General features: G+C 43.7%; 1 protein-coding gene across 5 annotated transcripts in view; it reads right to left on the bottom strand.

Moving 5' to 3' along the window:
• Positions 1 to 24,099, bottom strand: part of LOC123375139 (transmembrane protein 243) — a 53,613-nt gene that overhangs the window by 17,756 nt on the left and 11,758 nt on the right. The window contains exons 1-2 of one of the 5 annotated variants that reach the window (XM_045025817.1): positions 6,156 to 6,239; positions 4,838 to 5,158 (exon numbers count right to left, since the gene is read on the bottom strand). In XM_045025817.1, the coding sequence (XP_044881752.1) occupies positions 4,838 to 4,915 (78 nt within the window). In that variant the 5' untranslated portion in view covers positions 4,916 to 5,158; positions 6,156 to 6,239. The other 4 variants (XM_045025835.1, XM_045025809.1, XM_045025840.1 and 1 more) reach the window with 4 other exon arrangements.

Genomic DNA, 24,099 nt, shown 5'->3' with positions numbered 1-24,099 from the left:
TTAAATAACTCCTCTCCCTCCCTGGTATCTATCCCTCTGATGTATTTATAGAGAGCAATCATCTCTCCCCTCAGACTTCTCTTGATTAGACTAAACAAGCCAAGCTCCGAGTCTCCTCTCACACGGTAGGTTTTCCATTCCTTGGATCATCCTAGTAGCCCTTCTCTGCACCTACCTGTTCGTTTGAATTCCTCTCTCTTAAACATGGGAGATCAGAACTGCACACGGTATTCCCCAGATGAGGTCTCACCGGTGCCTTGTATAATGGCACTAACACTTCCCTGCCTCTGCTGGAAATACCTCACTTGATACATCCTAGGACTGCATTAGCCTTTTTTTACAGTCACATCCTATTGTCAGCTCATGGTTGATGAGAGGATGACTAATACGCCCAGGTCTCTCTCCTCCTCTGTCACTTCCAGCTGATACGTTCCCAGCTTAGCGCAAGAATTCTTCTTGTTAGTGCACTATTTAATTCACACCATTAAATTTCATCCCATTTTTATTACTCCAGTTTTCAAGGTCGTCCAGATCTTCTTTTATGATAATTTGGTCCTCCTCTATATTGGCAATACCTCCCAACATTGTGTCATCCACAAATTTTATTCACACACTTCCACTTTTTGTGCCGTCGTTTAAAAATAATAATAATAAAAAAAAGTTAAATAAGATTGGTCCCAAAATCATCCCTGAAGAACTCCACTAGTAACCTCCTTCCAGCCTGATAGTTCACCTTTCAGTATGACCTGTTGCAGTCTCCCCTCTAAGCAGCTCCTCATCCATCTTTCAATTCTCATATTAATCCCCATCTTCTCCAATTTAACTAATAATTTCCCATGTGGGAACTGTCTCAAATGCCTTACTGAACTCCAAGTAGAGGAAATATGCAGTAGATTTCATTTCTCAAAAGGAGGAGATCAGGTTGGTCTGGCACAATCTACCTTTTATAAAACCATCTTGCATTTTATCCCAATTACTGTTCACCTTTATGTCCTTAACTACTTTCTCTTTCAACATTTGTTCCAAGGCCTTACACGCACTTGAGGACAAACTTACAGGGCTGTAGTTTCCCCAATCGCTTTTCTCCCCCTTTCTTAAAAATAGGAACTACATTAGCAATTCTCCAGTCATAGGGTACAACCCCCGAGTTTACAGATTCATTAAAAATCCTTGCTATTGGGCTTGCAATTACATATGCCAGTTCCTTTAATATTCTTGAATGGAGATTATCTGGGCCCCCCGATTTAGTCCCATTAAGCTGTTTGAGTTTGACTTCCACCTCAGATATGGTAATTTCTACTTCCATCCTCATTCCCATTAGCCACCCTGTCACTGCCCCTAAGTTCTTCATTAACCTTATGAAAAACTTAGGCAGAATATTTGTTTAGATGTTGGGCCATACCATCTTGTTGTTTAGAAGATGGGCCATACCACCTTTAATCTCCACCGCATGCTGAGTGGTCCCACTTCTTTCCTTGTTTTCTTTTTATTTATATGGTCCATTTCGGCTCTTCCTATGATTCAGTGCCAGAGGAGCAAAATAAATCAGAGCAGGAGAGATCCAGAAATCCAGGTCAGGATGAATCCATGCCAGAAGGGGAGGGATTGGAAAGAGTCATGGTTTTAGCATTCTCCGCCAATTAAAGAAAACGCTGCTAACTACCGGCTTTCACCCAAGAGTGCCATGTGCTGTACTTTCAATAACAAGTCTGAAGTTATGGTGCCATGATTCAAGCTTAGCCATTTTGTCCTGAACAATGGTCAAGTCCTACCAAACTCTGTTCCAGCAAATGTCAAGGTTTTAAAGAGACATCTGTCATGCCTCGAGGATCCCACAGCATTTTAATAAGGACTTTGGTACCAGCAGTGCAGGGAGCATGTAGGCAGATCCCACAGTTATCAGACAACCCATCACAACACAGCCGGTGGGGCTGGGAAGCGAGGGAATGGGAAGTGGAAGAAAAGCAGCTAATTGATATATGGCAAGTCTTTTCAGTTTAGAGTGGTAGCTAAGCCTGGTCTACCTGATGTCTGCTTGGTGGCCCCTCAGCAGCTCCTGGTGAAAGGGTGTCCGTTTTATTAATTTCACAACACATCGCCGACACCGCTGTCAGACTTGAGAGAGGCTGCAGTGTACAGGAATTGAGGAGTATCCTGGTCAGTAGTTTGGAAGCCCGCTAGTGGGCCTCCGAGTTTTCTCCTGCAGATGCCACCAGAACGCTTTATAAAGCAGCAGTGTATGAATGTAGCTAGGTTTGTAAGTTTGGGTTCAGTTAGTAAACACAGTTATTTGGAATATAACTGTGTCCCTGTGGCTCCCTTATAATCTTAGTATCATGTAAAGAGTAAGGCAGAGCCAGTGCTCTGAGGTATTCAAGTCTAGACATGGTCCCTTCAGATCAGATTTGAGTCACACTGGAATTTTACCGTTTGCTGTCCATGCTATCTCCATCCTAAGGGTAAACGGTGGACTTCAGCGCTAATAAAAAAAAGTGCTTGGGTGCTATATTCTCTCACACACACACTTCAACAAGGGGCAGGAAGTTAATGTGGTGTGAAGAGTTTTTTTAAAAAAAATGGAGGCCCCGATCGTGCAATCAGCACCATGTGAGCAGAGCCCTGCACTCATGTTGAGCTCTTCCACGGTCAGTAGGGCTCCGCACAGGGGTACATTGCCATGGCCTGCAGGATCATGGCCAAAGCTGGGGAGCCATTAAACAGAAAACTGTAATAAAAACCCTTCCACTGTCTATTACCCTCCTAGATGAGGAAAAACACAGCTGAAAGGGACAGATACCTCCTTTTAGATATTCACTACATATTTACCCTTTCTATTTTGGGCACCTCTGAAGTTAGCTTGACTGGCACTTTTTGGTTTCTCCAGGCAAGGATGATGGCAGAACACAACTAATGCTCTTTCTGGAGTTCTCAGCTGTCACTCAGCTGCATGTCACGCCCACTCAGAACTTCACGGCATCAACAGGGACCAAGCTCACATCCTCCTACTCCAGAAGGCCAGGCCCCCACCACTTAAGCTACAAGGATAAACCATGAAAGACTAGGGATTTGGCCAAAGTCACTGTACTATAGACCCATTCTCACACGCTCTCTGTGGCTTTATGACTGGGTGAGTATTTATCCCCCATGGAACAGTCTTTGGGCCAAAGAGAGAATGACTCTGTAGTCCAGTAGTTAGGACACCCACCAGGGACAGGGAGACCTGGCATCCAGTCCCCCTACTCCATTTACTTTCATTTTTTTAATCCAGAGTGGAACAACTTCAACAAGGGGGACTGAGGGAGCCCCATATCAAAACAGCCCAAAGCCCAGTGGTTAGAGAACTCTCCTCAGAGGATTTTAACTGTGGTCTCCCACCTTTCCCCGCCTCCTGCAGAGAGGGAGAATTGCACTTGGGATGTGGGAGACCCAGGTTAATGCTCCACTCACTGGGCTAGAAGTTATGAAATGGGCACCTCACACCCCACCTTTTGAAGGGGACCCAATCCTGTAGGCAGCCTCTAAGCCCATCTACCAGATTGGGCCCAACAAATAACTTAGGTGGCTAAACACTTATCTTTCCCCAGTGCACGAATCACTCTGCGGCTCTGGACACCAACAGCAAGGCAGCAGTGTGCAAGCCCAGAGGCAAAAAACTTAGACACAGAGTAAACTTTTACCCTGAAAACTTCGGCACTAAATTTAGCCACCTACAGGGTTCAGGGAGAATTATGGATTACAGGGGAACCCAAACTGGGATTTAGGTACCTAAGTATCTTTGCTGATCTGGGCCTTAGTTACTGGCAATATAAATAGCATTGCAAAAAGTAGTTCCTGCCATCTAGCACCCCACCAGGGTCATGTTCAAAACATGTGACATTCTCTAATTAATCCTCACTATAGCCCTATCAAGTAGGTATCGCCACCATTTCACAGGTGATGAAACCGAGGCAGGGAGGTTGAGCGATTTGCCAAGAATGAATACTTCCCCATTCTAGTCAGCTGCTCAGACCACAACTCACAAATGGAGAGTTATCTCAAGAAAAAGGCAGGACAAGAAAAAGAGTCATTCCCCCGATCTTTTGAAATAATCCCACTAAACCAGAAAATTCTAAAGCAAATTTGCCATGGCAAAGTATTTTGCTTAGTTGCCATAGCACAAAGACCCTATTATTAGAAGATTCCACAAGACTGAGCAACTAACACCATGTGCTCGGCATATGTAGTCGGTAGGGTGACCAGATATCCTGATATTAGGAGCTTGGTCTTATTTACACAACTAGATCCCCCTATTCTTTCCCCGCAAAAAACCCAGGGTCCTGATTTTTCACCCTTGCTATCTGGTTACCCTTGCAATTGGGCAAGTCACGTCTACATTACACACCACCACCATTACACAATTGCAGCATTCATTTTCAAGAAGACCCTGTGCAAGGCACTCTATTGCAACGGCTGACATAGGACCCTACAGAGGCTCTGAAGGACCCTTCAAACTCTGCAAATAATCCCTGTGGCTCTGTGCCTTTAGATCAAACAACAAAATCTCTATTCGGCCCCCTGCCTTCCAGAGGCCCTAATACGTCTGTGAAGTGCCACTGTGGGTGCTGAAGTACTTCTTGCTAGAGCAGTTCAATTTTTATTTTAAAAAAAAGGGAGGGGGTGAAATTAGTGACTACTAAGAGACTGAGTAAGCTACTTATTGCACATGAAAATGCCCAATACTGCTTTCCAAAAAATGAGTAGCTCTACCTCAGCTTCAGAAAGGAGCCCTTCCGTAGCCAGCTCTTGGAGGGGAAAGGGGGCAGCAGAGAGATTGCTCCAAAGCACAATCAGGTCTTACCCTGGCTGAAGTTTCTCCAAAGAGAGGTCTGTTGTCCAGTCCACCTGTGCCATAGGTTCTAGTTGTATAGTCTTCCATTTCCCACCCCCCCCAAAAAAATCAGTCGTGTCACTCACACACAGAGAGAGATTATCTCAAAACAAAACCATCCCTGTCTCAAGAGGCCTTAAGCCCATGGCACAGTATGTGTGAGCAAGAGTTATTTATGGAAAATACATCTCTCCTGGCTTTGAGTGCTACACACAACACGTGGCTCAGAGCCAAGGATCCAAGCCTCCCCTCCAAGCCTTCGCTTTCTTCTTCATGATCAGAAGCTGCTGCCTGCCAGAGAAAAACACAAACGAGAAATATTGGACCTTTTTTGTTAGCTCTAAGGCAGCGTGGTTGATTTATTACCGTTTATTTCCCCTAATGGAACCAATCAAGGCTGTTAATGGGGAGCCCATGCCAGGAGTCCTTTTCTCCCCCACCCCCAACAAATGCTCTATTCTTTTGGAGATCAATTAAACAAAGCTGCCTTTCTGCAGCTGCTGCCCCTACCCCAGCTTCACGGCTCCTAGTTCAAGGCTCACGAGCTGGGGGTGAGTCTCGTGGGAAACGAATTCTTGCCCCAGCTTCGTTCCCCTCCCACCGGATTCGCTGCTGGTGCTCACCCAAGCAATCAGATTAGACTCGGTGCAGGGTATTTATCAGGGAAGGGGGTGCCGAGCATATGCCAAAGGTTACAACAGAAAATAGCGCTTTCCTTCCCTTCTGCTAGAACTTGTTTGCTGGGGGTGGGGAAGAATGATTATAATAAAAAAAAGCCAACAGAATTTTACACTAAGAGGAAATTAAGTGGTTGATCCACGATTTCTGTTCCCCTTCCAATTTAAATCAAACCCCCACAGCCCGCAATAAACTTCGATTCATGTCCCACTTGCTTCTCTAGTGTATAGTCAGCTGCTCCCCTTCCCCCCAAGAATAACCCTTCTTTTCCCGGAGATCTGCAGCGGCCTGAGCGAAGGGGGAGGGGACAGAGCCAGGCGCCAACCCCTTTCCTCACTCCATTCATCCATCCCTTGAAAGATCGATTGGTCTCTTAAGGGAAAAACACACAAACGCTGAAGCCCAGAAACAAAGCAGTCCCGATCAGAGAAACTGAAATGCCAGACCCGATCACTTTCCCCTTCCCTTCTCCACAGTGCACCCCCCTCTACTGTACATACCCCAAGCGCGAAGCCCACCCCCTCTGTGGAACACGTGTCCAAGAGGCCACAGTAGCCAACGTTCGGAAACAGAACGTTGGCGTTGCTAAGCTTCCATCGGTGCTACTTACCCCCGTAGCGTACCTCGGTGAAGCTACAGCAGATACAACCACCCCCCAGCCCCTGCCCCTTCACTGGTTAATATCCTTCCAGGCGCTGTCGCAAACCAGCCCTCCCCTACCTACAGTCCAGCCTCCCCCGTGATCTCACCGCCAGCCCGATCCAATCACAGGCAGGAGAGGACCTGCACTTGCTGCAATTCTTTATTTCCCGAGCTTGCAGATTTGTTTATTTTGAAAGGGAAATAACTGTTCGGAGTGGCTAATCAGTAACCGCGCAACGTGGGAGTCACATTGTTTTACGATTTTTTTTACCCTTAAGTGCAGCTTTAGTTATTAATAATAATTAAATTGCTCATTGCTAATAGTAACAATGCACTGATTTTCTTTTGATAGAGCATTGGGCTTTTCTAAATACGCGCAGAGATGATGGCCGTATTTAGTCTATCTGTTACAATGGGATGACCCCTCTGACTGCAGGGTGAATTTGACCAAGGGTGCCTGGGGGTTCTCCACTGGGTTACACTAACGTTTATGCCACTGTCACTCCTTTAAACTCAGTGGAGTTATACTCGGCTAAAATTGGTGTGACCAGTAGAGAACCTGGGTCCATGGTCTCTCTCCATTGCTATTGTTGTTATATTATTTATTGGAGAGAGATACAGTAGTCCGAGCACACATCTGGGAGCCAAGAACTTTGACCCTTGATACTGTGGTGCCTGACAATCAAAAGAGAAAGATGATAAAATAATTCTAAGGTCTAATCTTGGCTTCTTTGATCCTGACTGTCTCTCTGGAGCACTCAGAAAGTCATTTAGGTCCAGATCCTCAAAGGTATTTTGGTGCCTGTCTCCTGTTAAAGTCTATGAGAGCTAGGTGCCTAACTATCTTTCATAAGCTGGACTTTAGGGCCTGATTCTCCACTGCCCTGCAACTTGTGTAGTCCTCCCTCTGGGCAAAATGCAGTGTTGTCAACCATTGTGGTTTATCAAGAGTCTTGCCGTATTTGGTGTTGCTGTTAAAGCCTCAGCTCTTGGAGTCATGTGATTATGTGAGACTCTCATTGTACAGTTTTATTTTTTGGTTTTGGTTTTTTCCCATCATGGTTGTGAAGAAAAACTTGAAAACGTGAAACAGACTCAACATCAGAAGGCAAATGAAAAGAACCCCAAATTTATTATTTTTAAAATATCATGCTTTTAAGCCAATCTCATTATTTTTGAGGGGGTGATGGGTTGAATCACAGAAACCTCCTTGGGATCTGCCAACTGATGTGCCAAGACTGCTTCTACCCCTGCTTTCCTGCCCTGGCAGCTCGGGACTCCAGCATCCTGTCTTGTTGAGCCAGACACGCCTGTCTGCTCCAACAAAGACCCAGGGTCTGAATTACTTGCCCCAAGGCTGCAGATTTAACTGAAAGCAGCTTACAGAAGTGTGCTTGTCTTTAACACTCAGATGCCCAACTCCCAATGGGGTCTAACCCCAAATAAATCTGTTTTACCCTCTATAAAGCTTATACAGGGTAAGCTCATAAATTGTTCTCCCTCTATAACACTGATAGAGAGAGATGCACAGCTGTTTGTTCCCCCCCCACACACACACACACAGGTATTAACACATACTCTGAGTTAATTAATAAGTAAAAAGTGATTTTATTAAATACAGAAAGTAGGATTTAAGTGGTTTCAAGTAGTAACAGCCAGAACAAAGTGAATTACCAAGCAATATAAAATAAAACATGCAAGTCTATGTCTAATACAGTAAGAAATTGAATAGAGATGAGATCTTACCCTCAGAGATGTTTCAATACATTTCTTTCACAGACTGGACACCTTCCTAGTCTGGGCACAATCCTTTCCCCTTGGTACAGCCCTTGTTCCAGTTCAGGTGGTAGCTAGGGGATTCCTCATGATGGCTCTCCTCTTTTCTTTGTTCCACCCACTTATATATCTTTTGCATAAGGCGAGAATCCTTTGTACCTCTGGGTTCCCCCCCGTCCCCCCTTCTCAATGGAAAAGCACCAGGTTAAAGATGGATTCCAGTTCAGGTGACATGATCATATGTCACTGTAAGACTTCATTACCCACTTGCCAGCACACACGTATACAGGAAGATTTACAGGTAAAACAGAGCCATCTATAGACAATTTTCCTGGTTAATGGAGTCATCAAGATTCCAAACCACCATTAATGGCCCACATTTTGCATAATTACAATAGGCCGTCAGAGTTATGTTTCATATTTCTAGTTTCAGATACAAGAGTGGTACATTTATACAAATAGGATGATTACATTCAGTAGATTATAAGCTTTGTAATGATACCTTACAAGAGACCTTTTGCATGAAGCATATTCTAGTTACATTATACGATTTTATGAAAATATGCTACAGTGCAACCTCACAGGGAGGGGCCCGTGCCAAAGTGAACAGTGAGTGTAAAATGTTACCAGTGTGTGTATAACATGGTCATTGGCAAGGGTAACTGGTTTTACTTTAATAAACTTGGTAGAGAGAGGGAGCGAATATTGCCAGGGCTGAGATCAGTGACATATTAAGTTTGGTGCTCAGATGCTCCCTTGACAGAATTTTCTTCTTCATCCTAACAGACTCCTGTTTATGATCCACTCCCAAATCATTGCTCTTCCTGTTCAGTCCTGGCCCTTTAAAAGACATCAGGGGATTTCTTGCCCATTAGGTGAATTCCATTGAACACCATTGGGTTCCTGTAAAAATAAAAAAGATACTTCATTCTTGCAGGAGAAGAAGGAAATTTAAAGGGCCAGGACTGTAGATGAGCCAGGCCAGAAAAAGGCCACAAATAGCAATCAGCTGTTATGTATCACTGCCTGTTCACGTGCTGTATTCAGGTCCCCTCTCACTGTGGACTCCAAGCCCAACAACCCTTCCTTAGTCCACCCCTGTCCCTGCATCAAAGAATTTATACATTTAACAAGTTATTGGACAGCCCATCTATGTAGGTTCCTCTCTCGTGGTGAAGCAAGTCACTTTTCTTTGCATGATATTTCTGCCCTTGCAGTTTTGTAAGGGGAAGGCCATTGAGCAGGTACAATTAGTTCATTGTTCCTAATAAACTTCTTTGACTCAGTACAAGTGTTCTGTACACAGGAGCCACCCAGCCCTGTAGTATATTTGATCAGTATCTTGTATTGGCCACTTATAGTCGTTGTGTTAGAACATCAATGCACTGTAATTTGAAAGACAGATAAAGTTGGGATTAAATTCTACTGATCCTATAAAGAAAAAAATCAATCTTTTACCCTGCCTCTGTTCTGATCCAAAGTACAGTAAGAAAAGTCATTAATCTAGTATTCTCTTCCTTAACTTCTTTAGCACTCACACACTGTTGCCCAGTAAAATGGATTTCTGAGGCCAGATGGAAACACTCTTCATGCCATTTTGATTCATTTATAAAATTGCTGGCCAGAGAAAGCGGGGCCCTGGCTGACAGATGAAAAATGAAAGGTAGAGAGTGTTAGGTTTCACAGCATACACACAGAGAAGTTAGATAAAAACCTAAAATACTCTTGCTCGAAGATTGCAATGTAACACTACTTTATTTCTTAGACTTCAGAGCTTTGGCACACAAGGACCAAAAACAGAGAGAGACAAAACAGGCTGCCGCTGCTCCCAAAGGCAGCAATGTACAATTCACTCCACCTTACTCAAAGTTTGCTGGTGCAGACTGACTCTGATTACATGCTTCCCTACAGAGCCATCTGCTGCAAGCAAGATTGGGAAGACCTCTGAGAATTTAAAGTGATAGATCACAATTTTAACCGAGTTTTCAATACACCACAAAGAAGGGCTCTGTGGGGCTCTCATTAAATAAATTACACAGGCAGTGCACTGATAGCTTTTTTATGGTTATTCAGCCCTGGATAACATCTCTGGTCTTTTGCACTGTCTAGATTAAATTAAACATAACATGCAAGTATTTCATTTGATTAAGGAGACACAGGGGCAGATTCTTGGCCTTGCTCTACAGCTGTTTTGTGCCGCTCCTGCAACGCAAGGAATCCACCACTCTTGAGTGTTCCCAAAAGATTTTTTTGTTGTTCCTATGCCTCAGCAATCTGTAGCTGCTGGAGAGGCCCTGTGATACTGTGGGCAGCCAGGCATATATTAGAGCAGCACTGAAACTGCACTAAATTATGCTGTAGAGCCCCTTGGTCCCCTGGATCAGGAAGAGGGGCCATACGAGTGGTTCAAAGCCACCTTGCCCCCATGCAATCCCACTCATGCACCAAAGAACCTGGCCAAGAGTGGTTACCGTGACACCATCTAGCAGACCAACAACAAGTGATGTATCTCTCCTCCTCCTACAGAACAAAATATACTGCAATTTTATAGCTGGGCATTAAGTGTTTAAAAGCCAGGACATTAAATAATTATGACACTTTGCCCTTCTATCGGGCCATTCACTGGGTATCGCCAAGTATCTTACACATGTTTATCGAAGAACAAAATTCTGGCCTTCAGGGGTCCCCTTCTTTAGCGTCTGACCCTGCAGCTGCCCTATGTATAAAATTCCCACTGAAGTCAATGAGAGTTGTGCACATGGAGCAACTGTTAGGTGTTAGAACCCTTTGGGTAGTAGAGCTCCTTATTAATATTTGTGCTTTATTTCTAGAGAGGGGTCCAAATGCTAAAGTCTGAATCCATGCATAGATGCAGCGTCTGTACTTCCATGATGTTGGCCAGATCCCAGGTTTTACTTGGTCTATTATACAGTTAGATCTCAGCTGCATAGTTCAGAAGCAGGCCCAGGTCCAAACTCATTTTACAGCCTGGGAATTGGCAACGGTGACGCCAGAAAATGTATTGGCACAGAGATCTCCTCCTGGTGGTAAATGGCAAGAGAAGGAAGAAACACTTGATAAAACCACACAAAGTGGAAGAACTGTAAAGCTGTCTAGTCATTTCAAAGCCTGTATAGTTCATTGAAATCACTCAGTTTCCATTATGGGAAGAGTGATGTTATAAGACTATGGTAGATATATAAATAGCTAACAGATGGAGTGCCATAGATGGTGTTCAAGAATATATATATATGGTTTTGTTGGAGCAATACAACTTGTTACCCTGGGTATTGCAACTGGCTTCCTTTGTGCAGCTCTTTATATCAGGTTCAACAGATGTGATTTTGTGCCCATGTCTATTTATCTGTAGCATAAACTGACAAAAGCTCTTTCTGTGCCACCCGCTCCTAATCTTATTTCAGGGCTTCAACTTTGTACTGAAAGTATTTAAATAAAAAGCACTATGTTAGCCCGCGGATTAGAATTTACAAGACGCCACCTTACTCTTAGAACATCCCTGTTGATCAGTGTTCTATCTAGGGTATTCAGCGAGCTCTAATTACCATAGGACCCAGATATCAGATAAGGTTCTCTGAGAAAGTGACTTAGCAGCTGCCACTTAGAAAGAAAGCAGGGTCTCTAGAAGCACTCTGGAGCCCTTTCAATGTGAAACTTTAGGATCCTGGAGGGAAACAAATGAGAAGGGTCCTGAAGCTGTTGGGTTTCACATGGTTGGTATGATAATTAAGCAATTTCCTTCACTCCTCAAGGCATGTGAATGTGTAGGACGCGGGACACTCCTTGAAGTCAATGGGAGTTGTGCAATGGATTTCCTGACCACAAGCAAAATCAGGCATTTACTGCGTGAAGTGAGAGGCTGTTCTGGACTGATTAAAAGTGCAGCATGACCCTCACAGCCTAGGCAGAGTGATAGGCTCTGGAGGTGGCTTATCGTGGGGTGCTCTGGCACCCCTAGCATAATTTAGACATCCCTGGGGGCCTGTCTACATTACAACAATTTCCCTGGTCTGCTCTTTTGGCTGCCAGAATCACTCACTGCAGCGCTGCATGCTGCAGATCCACCCTTCCCACTCCTAGCTTGGGAGGAGCTGTGTGGCTGTCTCCCTCAGATCCTGCACAGGGGCAATCCCTGGGCTGCGTATAGGGTTTTTAGAGCCTCTTTACACTTCTCCGACCTTTTCTACATCATGTAAAAGGCCTGGAATCATTTGTGGGAGTAGGAGACAAAGGGAGTATCAGAGGGAGCTGAAATGTGTCAGGGCTTGAGCAAGGGAGCTGCAAAATGTTAGAGATGAGATGTAGGCTAGGATGGAACCATGCAGGGCTTTGAAGGGGGGGAATCTGAATGTGATAAAGAAGGAGAGTGGAAGCCAGACAGACACTTGAGAAGGAGGCGAGATGTGTATGTCAATTTCATGGTTTAATGTTCCATCCAATATGTTAGTTCTTAAACAACATACCCTCTCTCCACTTTAAGGTCTTGCATTTCACTCCTGGACCACTTGATTGTATACCAGAATATTTTAGCAGGTGACACATATAGTTAGTAGGTAGCAGATGATGCATCTTTTGAACAGGTATTATATTAGACTCAGTAGATAACAGTTGACACATATGTGTCAACTTCAACAGGTGACATCTCTTGGTTGGTGAATGATGTAACTGATTCAGTAGCTGATCCATCTTTCCCAATATTTGGATCATTAGGTGAGACATCTGCTTCTCTAAATGATCTCTTCTGCTGAGTGATTATACTGCATCAACGTCACCTCACTATGTAAGTGAGAGTTGTGTGCATATGCCAGGGTTCTATTTCATTAGTTATTTGTATTGTATTTGTTTCAGTGCAATGCAGCCACATTCCTTTAGAATTTTGAAACGAATGGTTCTTTGTAGTAGCATTCCCTAGGGAAGGAAAGAAAAGAGCTTTAAGGGGAAAAAAAGAGTTCTAAAGTTTTTATACACAGAGAGAGAGAGTGAGAGAGAGAGAGAGAGAGAGAGTGTGTGTCTTGGACCCAATCCTACCATCAGATCTGTGTGAACCATTCCAATTGACATCAGAAAGGTTCAATGCTGGCACAAGAGTCCACCCCATGGATCTGAATGCAGACTCAGGACCTCGCTGTTTAATTGCCTTAATTTTTGCCCAGTTCAACCAGTATATACTTCTGTGTTTCCCAGACTTCTGAAATATAAGTCTCCCTCTTCAGGAAAGTGAAACTAATTTGGAATCCCCTGCAGCCTTGCCTTGTGTTGTTAAAGTGTTACCCATCTCAATAGATAAATTTCCTGCTTCCCCAAACTAGGAAGCACTGATAATGATCTTCATAATCTATTTTTCTTTTCTTACTTGCTTAGATGAGCTGTGAAATATTTAACAATATGGACAGTTAAAGAGCCATCACTGGCATCTGAGTTAACACTGATGGCAGTTCATACCATACAGCTGTTGTTTCAGGCTCTCTGCTAACTCAGGCAGCCATCTCAATGCCAGCTGCAGTTTTGCTAGGTTTTATTTGCAACTCTAATAGCTTAGAGGTTTACTTAAAAAACAAAAACCTCAGACTAGAGAATAACTTATACATCTGTCCATTCCATGTCCCTTCCTTCATGCTCCCCCGGGAGGTGGCAACCCATATTTTGGGAAACACTGATGTACTTCATAAGTACAATAATTTAATAAATAAAAATAATGCAAATATTTTCCTCCTCATTTAGAAATCTGTTCTGTCTGGTTCAACCTTTTCCTAGGACTGGAAGTAGGACATTGTGCATTTCTCCTAATCCCTGCTCCAGTCATGACCACTCTTTCCCTGGCCAATCCAGTCTTCACCCCCTCCATCAGCATGGAGGCTGAGCAGAGGGGCCTCTGCAGGGATCATGGTGCACTATAGGGGCAATGTTGCAAAGATGGGTAAGCCCCCTTTCCATGCAGAATGGGATGATCCAGGTGCACCTCCCTGTGTGGATTCAGGGGGAACAGTGGGCTGTTTCTAAATGTTATTGAAAAAAACAGTTGTGATTAATCTGAACAAGAGTGTTGTCAAGTTTAAAATGAACAACAGTATTGCCAGTGTTAGGCCTAAAACTTCCAGAAGCTTTATAGAGCAAGCTTTGCAGAGCAAGCTTTGCAAAATTAAGCTGCAACTTGTGGTCAAAAGACACCTGCAACCAGACAACGTTTTATGCTGACTCCTATATGGTAAAATAGGTCATGCCCACGGGTACGGCTTATTAAGGCCACCTTTGAAACTTGTGATTAAGAGACGCTGCAGCCAAAGAACTCATTCCTATGTGGTTTTGATGGGCTAGGCCTGCAGGCATAGGTTCTCAAAATAATCTTACCCACAATCAAGACAATAGTCCATTTAGAGGTAAGTTATGTCCTTGTAACCTAAAAAACTAAAGCACCAATTGGCTATTAGAAAAACCACAGTCAAGACAATGGGCTATATGGAAATAAGTTATCTCCTTGTGCATAACTTATAAAACTAAAGCAACAATTGACTCCAAGAAAATAAGTAAGCATAAATTATACAGCCAAAGCAACAACGCTAACCACATTAAAGATTTGGCCTAACCTGATTGGTTGACCTGCTTCAAAACATGGTGGGCGGATGAGATTAAATGTGTAGAGCCTCAGGTAGGCATCTAAAAGGTAACATATTCTCGGTAGGGTAAGATTTTAAAGTAAAATAATCTGGTTGCATGCAGAATAAGGTAACAGAATAAAGAAGTCTGGAATGCTTGAGCTGATTTGATCTCAAGTCGTACTGACACTATAGCATTAAAAATGGTAGCGTCGGGATAATTTGATCTCAGATTATATTAATGCTGCAGTATTAAAAATAGTAGTAAAAGTTTAATACTAGTGTTAAGTTGTTTAGAAATAGAAGACAGTTGTTAATCAATTTATAATATTTTTCTTTGTACTTGTGGTTATTAAGGGCAGGAATAGAATTTGTAAAATCAATAGTTAATGAGTAATAATAGCTTTGCATGTACTCGTGCCTGTCATCAATAAAAACTGTCAAAGTTAAGGACATTTATAGTAATAAGTAGCTAATGCTTAACATTACCTGTACTTGTGCTTGTCTGCAATATAGTTTGTCATTTATATTAATCCTTATTCAATGCTGGTCTTTAATTTTCCTTTTCCTATTCTGTCTGTGTTGCATTTATAGCTGTAAGTCATTAAAAGCCTGTCTTGAGGAATAATCAGTCGTTTTAATTTCTTTATACGGACACCACTTAACCTCATTACATCTGTGTTGGGTGGTGGGAAGCAGTGATCACCCAGAGCCCCATTTGGGCCCTGGTATGTGTCCCCTTCTTCCTATATCTCTGCAATCGTATTATCTTTTGAAATTCACAGCTCAATCCTTGTCAGTGTCTGCAATTAGGAGCTAAAATGACAGGGTTCAGAGTGGTAGCCGTGTTAGTGTGTATCAGCAAAAAGAATGAGGAGTACTTGGGGCACCGTAGAGACTAACAAATTTAGCCCACGAAAGCTTATGCTCAAATAAATTTGTTAGTCTCTAAGGTGCCCCAAGTACTCCTGGTCTTTTAGGAACTAAGAGTGGCTTGAACTGCCACCCGAGGGAGCCACTGATATTGTCAGAGTGAAAATGAAGTGAAATTGAAAGGAAAAGCAGCAGAAATATTTCAAGCAGATTCTGTTTTAACCCCCTTTCTAATCTAATGAAAGCCCTCCTCCCTCACTTACTTCTCTTATCCCCTAGTAACTTACCTTGAGTGCCTTCTACATGCTAAAAAAATGTTTGAAAAATATAAAGAATTTGCACACAAAACTTTGAGTTAAATGGACTGACATGTTAAAATAGGCACAGAATGGCCTACAGTTCCAGGACATTCACTTTTCACACCAATAAGTTCATGAAATAGGAATGCTTCTTTTAAACATTTTGCTGTCAATAGCTGATAACACCAACTAGAGATTAAACGTACAGGACTAGATCAGGGGTCAGCAACCTTTCAGAAGGGGTGTGCTGAGTCTTCATTTATTCACTCTAATTTAAGGGTTCGCGTACCAGCAATACATTTTAATGTTTGTAGAAGGTCTCTTTCTATAAGTCTATAATATATAACTAAACTATTGTATGTAAAGTAAATAAGGTTTTTTAAATGTTTAAGAAGCTTCATTTAAAATTAAAGTAAAATGCAGAGCCCCCCAGACCAGTGGCCAGGACCCAGGCAGTGTGAGTGCCACTGAAAATCAGCTTGCGTGCCGCCTTTGGCACACGTGCCATAGGTTGCCTATCCCTGGACTAGATTATCACATGGTGGAAACTGGCCTCACTCAGCCAACATACACCAGCTGACCTGTAATCTTTAATTGTCTTTATGATGATACTGTAACAGATAGCGGCCTCCTACATATAGGCCCTAAGGCCATCAGTGGGGATTTAACCTGAGAATTTCAGCACAAAAGTCCCAACCTTTCATCATCGGTACTAAAGGTGGCATTGGCCAAGGGACGTGCTGGCCGCCACTTCCAGCAGCTCCCATTGGCCTGCAGTGGCGAACCGTGGCCAGTGGGAGCCGCGATTGGCCGGACCTGCAGACGGGGCAGGTAAACAAACCGGCCTGACCTGCCAGGGGCTTTCCCTACACAAGCAGCGACCCCAGTTTGAGAAACACTGTACTAAGTGAAGGTATTACAGTATATTAACCTACTTTTTCCTTCTGGTGGTTTGGATCATGTAGACTGTTTTGTAGCCATGTTTAAATAAACAACTTCCTATTACTTATTTTATTTTTCCCAACTTGCATGTTTCTGAATGTACTGAGATCAACTGGAGGAGTTAAATTTAAAAAGGTGAAGTGTTCGGAACAGTGGACAATTTTGTTTGTATAATTGTGTCTCTCTTTCAGGTTTTCAGATAACATGGGTTTGGTGGGGACTGTCTTTCTAAAATATAGAATCTCTCAATTTTATATGAGCTTTTTCACTGTATTTCAGAAATCTTCCTCCTTCTCCCTCTTCATCCCACAGAAACCTTATTTGGAAAAGCTATAGGCATTGATGTAAAGATGTCTACGCAAATTGCATTTTTGTTTTCAGTATAATATATCTTCATAAAGAGTTGTCAATCTTTTTACAGGCTCTCAGGAAATTTTCCCTCCTTAGCCTGTCATAAATTTGAGGTTAATTTAGCAGAATCCAGAGAGGAGTTGAACTCTATCAGAAGCAGAGAAATCACCTCAACCCGCTCCTTCATTTTGGAGGAAAACTTTTAACAAGGGGTTTCCCAGGAGGTCAGCTGCAAGGTTAAACCCCCCAATTATGAAGCATGATCTTTCCATATCAGAAAAAGCAATTTCACCAATTTTGCCCTAGAAAACAATCAAAAGTGAACCATGAAAACTTATTTGTCCCTTACTGGCACTAATGTGCACGTCAATTGGCTGACAGAACTGAACTTTCCTGGATTATGGCTCTTCAGGCCCATGTTGTCCCAGCAATTGTTCCCTAGTTTGGAGAGGATCACTCACTTAAGATCTGTCTGGCCTCAATAATGTTCACACATTGAGGAAAAAAGGGTAAAAATTTCAAAAGCACCTCAGTGACTTAGGAGCCTAAATGTTTCAATGGCAGTTAGGAGCCTAAATACCTTTGGGAATCCCATCCTTAGGCACCTACCTCTCATCAAAAGTTAATGGCTCTGAAGTGCCTGAAATCTGGATTCCTCGCTCCTGTCTCTTCCCCTTCCCTGGCTCAGACAGCCTACAAGCACTCACCCTTCCCTCTGGTGGTTAGATGCTATTATGCACTAAGTTTCAAATCTATTGCTGTTATGACAAATATCAGTAAGTGAAAAGCAGGTTTTCTCTGGTCATTAAAATCTTATTTACACTGGGAAAGCTATTACCCTGCAGGGATTACATACAAATTTACCACAGGAAAAACTGCTTCTCTCCTTGTTTCCACTACAGTATCAGACAGAGGATAACACGAAAGCCAAGCTTTTCAGAAATGGTCGTCTAAAGGTAGGCCCCATAATCTATATTTAGGCACCTAAATAAGTGACCTGATTTTCAGAAGTGCTGGTTTCAATGGGAGCTGCTGGGTACGCAGTCATATATTAGAGAACTAGGTCCATGTCATGGGTGGACAGCAGGACTGGTGCAAGGATATTTTGCGCCCTAGGCGAAACTTCCACCTTGCGCCCACCCTCCCCTCCGCGCACATCGGTTCATTGAGGGGCAAATCCCAACGATCCTTTATAGACCCCAGGGGCCAGCCATGCCCAGGGGCCAGCCATGCCCAGGGGCTGCTCCCCAGACTAGGTTTCCCCCCTCCCTACCCCCTGAACTCGCCTGGAGGGTGCACAGCCCCCCCCCCCACGAGCCCTCCCCACCCCGGCAGCCCCCGCCCTGAGTCCGCTCACTGGCTTTGCCGGGCTTGGGCCGCTGCAGCACCTTGGCAGGGAGGAGCCATCTTCTGGAGGCACCGGAGAGCCAGAGTGACCTGCTTGCAGGGTGGCGAACCCCAGCCATGGAGGAGCTGGTGTGGCACAGGGGGGCAGCAGCCCTGCAAAGGTGGCGGCGGTGCCGCTAGTGGGGAGCAGCCCCGCCCCCGCCCCTCCTGCTCAGGCTGCAGCCGCCCTCCTGGGGGCTCCTGCAGCAGATGCATGTGGGCAGAGGCCCCCATGTGCCCCCCCAGCGCAGGCTCAGGGGCCCCACGTCCCGGCGGCAGCTCACATTCCTGGGAGGCACAGAGCCCGAGCCACAGAGCACAGAGGCTGCTCCCCGCTAGCGGCGGCACTGCCTTTGCAGGGCTGCTGCCCCCTTGCGCCGCGCCGGCTCCTCCATGGCTGGGGCTTGCTGCCCCGCAAGCCGACGCTCTGGTTCTCCAGTGCCTCTGGAAGGCAGCTCCTCCCTGCTGAGCCAGGGCACTGCTTTTTGGCTCCCCCAGGGCCGTCCTTAAGATTTATGGGGTCCCATGCAGTATTATTAAACTGGTGCCCCTATGCCCCACGGCAGGCTGAGATTGCAGCCCGGTGGAAGGATGGGGGGTGGAGGGACAAGGCAGAAAGAATAACAAGACGCCCAGCCTGCCTCACGGTGGCAGAGAGTCACAGTTCCCCACAGAGACCCCTGTACCCTCTCCCTCACGCAGAATGGATGTGCAGGAGGTACCTAATTAAAAGCACTAAAATTGAGAATAAAAATGTCAGTCACAGGTTTTTTGCTATGCCCTGAAGTTTGTCAGACATTTATTTTTTTATTATTGTAGTAAGGGTGAGTCAGCTGTCTTGCTAAATACAACATTAAATATTATGGACTACATGATGCAGCTCTTCTCTGTTTTACAGTTTCTTAATCAGTATTTCTAAGCTTATTTTATATTTTAAATGTACTCTTAAGCCTTCATAAAGAAATTATTCCAGATTACTACATATTTAACTCACTGAAACAGACATTGATTAATTTAAAATAGTCACAGTGGTTTAATGTGTTCATAACAATGTTCATTGCTTTTAGAAAAAGGGAACACTAATTTACTGCGTGTGATCTCCATAACAATACACGTTTATGAAATTCCACCAACTTTAAAAAATATGTTTCCAAAGATTTTAGGCATAACAAATGATTTTTACATCTTACTAAGGTACTGATTTTGCTGGAGGGTTCTCTTAAAACTAGTTTATCAGATAGTCAGAAGTAAAGAAAGGGAAACTCTTTGTCCAGCTATCCGGAAGCAAAGGGCTGTTGTCCCTTTAAGGGCTCTCTTCAATTTGGGGGGTAGGGGTTTGATGGGAGAAATGGATGAACAGAAAGGACAGGAAGACTTTGGAAGTAAGTTTTTTTTACTATAGTAATTAATATATGTATTTTAGATAAGGGTGGTCTTTTGAAGAATTTATTTAAAGAACCATATGTCTGAAGATCCAAGCATTTAAGGCTAAAGATGATTGTGCATCTAAAAATCTGTGCAAGGATTTTTTAGAGATATGATTTTATAATCTTCACCAACTCACTAATGAAATATTTTTAAAGCAAATTTTAAACTAAGGTCCTGTAGAGTAACATGTTCTGAATAAATATTACAGTCATTCACAACTGTTTTTGTCGGTACATTCAGAAACTGACAGTATATACCTGGGGGTTGGCAAATGCCTGTTAAATGGCTTCATTACCCATTGAATGGCTCTTTAACAGTTTCAGTGTTGTGCTAATATGTCTGGCAGGCTGGAGGCTTTTTCTCTTTTAACTGCTAGATCCCCTTCCCAGGAAGACTCGGAGCCTGCAAGAAGGGTCAGAACAGGAATAGGAAAAGCAGGAGGGTGGACCAGTGGTGCCCCAAATTTTCAGGTGTCCTACCCAGCTGCCTACACCTAAGAACGGTCCTGGGCGCCCCCAACCACTTGGCGCCCTAGGCAACCACCTAGTTTGCCTAGTGGTTGCACCGGCCCTGGTGGACAGGCAGCAGAGCTGGATTGTAAACTCCTCAGTGCAAGAACTGTGTTTTTATAGGTGTTTGTACAAAAACTAACAACAGTGCCCCATTCCTGACTGAGGCCTTTTGAGTGCTACTGTATTATAAATGCTAAATAATAATGATAATAATAAACAGTCTGATTAAGTCCTAAATTAGTAAGAGCAACTATGATGTAATTAAATTTAACATCCTTGTAAGGGGGAAAATACTAAAGAAACCCACCACAGTAGCATTTAATTGCCAAAAGGGGAACTACACAAAAATGATGAAGCTAGTTAAATGGAAATTAAAAGGAACAGTCAGAAGAGTGAAATGCCTGCAAGGCGCATTGAAGCTTTATTAAAAACACCACAACAGAGGCACAAACTATATGAATACCCCCAAATTAAAAATAAAAATAAAAAAGAGGAAGAGGACCAGAAAAAATGCCACCGGAGCTAAACAACAGAGTAAAAGAGGTGGAGAGAGACAAAAAGTTATCCTTTAAAAATTGGGAGTTAAATCCTACAGAGGAAAATAGAAAGGAGCATAACTCTGGCAAATCAAGTGTAAAAGTATAATTAGGCAGGCCAAAAAAGAATTAAAAAAGCAAATGCCAAAACACAGAAAAATGTGCTGCTAATTTAATTTAATTTCTGCAGAAAAGGACCTAGGAGTTACAGTGGACGAGAAGCTGGATATGAGTCAACAGCGTGCCCTTGTTGCCAAGAAGGCTAATGGCATTTTGGGCTGTATAAGTAGGGGTACTGCCAGGAGATCGAGGGACATGATCATTCCCCTCCATTCGACATTGGTGAGGCATCATCTGGAGTACTTTTAGGCCCCACACTACAAGAAGGATGTGGAAAAATTGGAAAGAGTCCAGCGGAGGGCAACAAAAATGCTTAGGGGGCTGGAGCACATGACTTATGAGGAGAGGCTGAGGGAACTGGGATTGTTTAGTCTGCAGAAGAGAAGAATGAGGGGGGATTTGATAGCTGCTTTCAACTACCTGAAAGCGGGTTCCAAAGAGGATGAATCTAGACTGTTCTCAGCGGTAGCAGATGACATAACAAGGAGTAATAGTCTCAAATTGCAGTAGGGGAGGTTTAGGTTGGATATTAGGAAAAACTTTTTCACTAGGAGGGTGGTGAAGCACTGGAATGGGTTACCTAGGGAGGTGGTGGAATCTCCTTCCTTAGAGGTTTTTAAGGTCAGGCTTGACAAAGCCCTGGCTGTGATGATTTAGTTGGGGATTGGTCCTGCTTTGAGCAGGCAGTTGGATTAGATGACCTCCTGAAGTCCCTTCCAACCCTGATATTCTATGATTCTATTAATTTTTGTAAGTCCATCAGAAGCAGAGAGCATGCCAAACAATCACTGGGGCCACTGGATGATCGAGGTGCCAAAGGAGTACTCAAGGAAGACAAGGCAGAGAATTCTTTGCACCAGTCTTCACTGCAGAAGTGAGGCAGATTCCCACACCTGAGCCATTCTTTTAGTTGACAAATCTGAGGAACTGTCTCAGATTGAGTTGCCAGCAGAGGAGGTTTTAGAACAAATTGATAAATTTAACAGTAATAAGTCACCAGTATCAGATGTGACTCACTCAAGAGTTCAGAAGGAACTCATATGAAATTGCAGAACTACTAACTGTGGTGTGTAACCTAGTGTTTAAAACAGCCTCTGTACCAAATGACTGGGGGATAGCTGGAGGATTTTTTTTAAAAAGGCTCCAGAGGCAATCTTGGCAATTACAGGCTGGTGAACCTAACTTCAATACCAGGCAAATTGGTTGAAACTATAGTAAACAGAATTACCAGACACGTGGATGATCACATGTTGAGGAAGAGTTAACATGGCTTTGGGAAATCACGCCTCACCAATCTATTTGAATTCTTTGAGGGAGTCAAGAAACATGTGGACAAGTGTGATCCAGTAGATATAGTGTACTTGGACTTTCAGAAAGCCTTTGACAAGGTTCCTCAGCAAAGGCTCTTAAGCAAAGTAAGGAGCCACGGGATGAGATAAAAGGTCCTCTCATGGATCAATAATTGGTTAATTGCAAAGAGTTACAAAGGCATCTCACAGAACTGTGTGACTGGGCAACAAAATGGCAGATGAAATTCAATGCTGATAAATGCAATGTAATGCACATTGAAAAATATAATCCCAACTATCCATACAAAATGATAGGGTCTAAGTTAGCTGCCATCACTCAAGAAAGATCTTGGAGTCACTGTGGATAGTTCTCTGAAAACATTTACTCAAAGTGCAGTGCCAGTCAAAAAAGCTAACAGAATATTAGGAACCATTAAGAAAGGGATAGATAACAATACAGAAAATATCATGTCACTATATAAATCTGTGGTATGTTCACACCTTGAATAGCGTGCGCAGTTCTGGTCATTCCATCTCAAAAGAGATATATTAGAACTGGAAAAAGTACAGAGAAGGGCAACAAAAATGATTAGGGGTATAGACAACATCCATGAAAAGAAATTGAAAACAATGGGCCTGTTCAGCTGGGAAAAGAGACAACTAGGGAGGATATGAGAAAGGTCTATAAAATCATGAATGGCATGGAGAAAGTGAATTGGGAAGTGTTATTTACCCCTTGACAAAACAGATGAAATTAAAAGGCAGCTGTTTAAAAACTATGAACAGTCAACCTGTAGATCTCGTTGTCAGGGGATGCTGTAAAGGCCAAAAGTATAAATGGTTCACAAAAGAACTAGGTAAGTTCATGGAGGATAGGTCCATCAGTGGCTATTAGCCAAGATAATCAGGGATGCAATCTCATGCTCTGTGTGTCCCTAATCATCTGGTACTGGATGAAGGGGATGGATCATGTGACCAATTGCCCTGTTCTGTTTGTTCACTCATTCTGAAGCATCTGGCACCAGCCACTGTCAGAAGACAGCATACTGGGCTAGATGGATCGTTGGTCTAACTCAGTATGATCATTTGAGTATTCTTAGCTGCAGCATTAATTGTAATCAGCAATGGCCAATGGCATAATTTACTTCTCTCTCCCAGCTTGAATTATTTCCCTCCAATGTCACGTTCTCATTCAGCTGCTTAAAGTAGCGGTTCTCAACCCGGGGTCCGCGGGCCGCCCAATTAGCACACAGCTGTGGCCCGGCTGTGCTTAAAAAAAAATTCAAAATTTGCTGCTCTGGTCTGAAAGGGGAGACAGTGTCTGGCAGCCTGCTGGAGTGCTCTTGCCAGCAGGGTGTGGGAGAATGGGTCTCTGGGCAGGTTTGTGGGGGAGGAGGTGCTCTGGGAAGTGAGCGGGTGGGGGGCACTGGGAACTAGGGGTTTGTGGGGGTGCTGCAGCACATCCCAGGTTTTAGGCTGCCCTGCCCCACATGGCCCCATGCAGCGGGGTCCAGTGTCTGGCCCCGTACCCAGGGATCCATTCCTGGCTCCAGTCTGTGGAGGGGTCTCTGGGTGGGGGCCGCTGGGCAGAGGGGACTGTGGGGAGTTTTGGAGGGGCATGCTGTGGTTCTCAACCTGCGGCCCACAATGACAAATAGCTTGAGAACCACTGACTTAAAGCATAGCTCAGCAGTGATGCTAGCCTCTCAAAATTCAACAGAACAAAATCAATGGAAGCCAACAGTATGTTATTTTCCCATACTACTCGTCAGCTATGATTAGGGATTTC

This window comes from Mauremys mutica, chromosome 1 (assembly GCF_020497125.1).
Source record: "Mauremys mutica isolate MM-2020 ecotype Southern chromosome 1, ASM2049712v1, whole genome shotgun sequence".
Classification (NCBI taxonomy): domain Eukaryota; kingdom Metazoa; phylum Chordata; order Testudines; family Geoemydidae; genus Mauremys; species Mauremys mutica.
The sequence above is the reverse complement of the archived record's forward strand: the minus strand, read 5'-3'. Positions and strand labels throughout refer to the sequence as shown.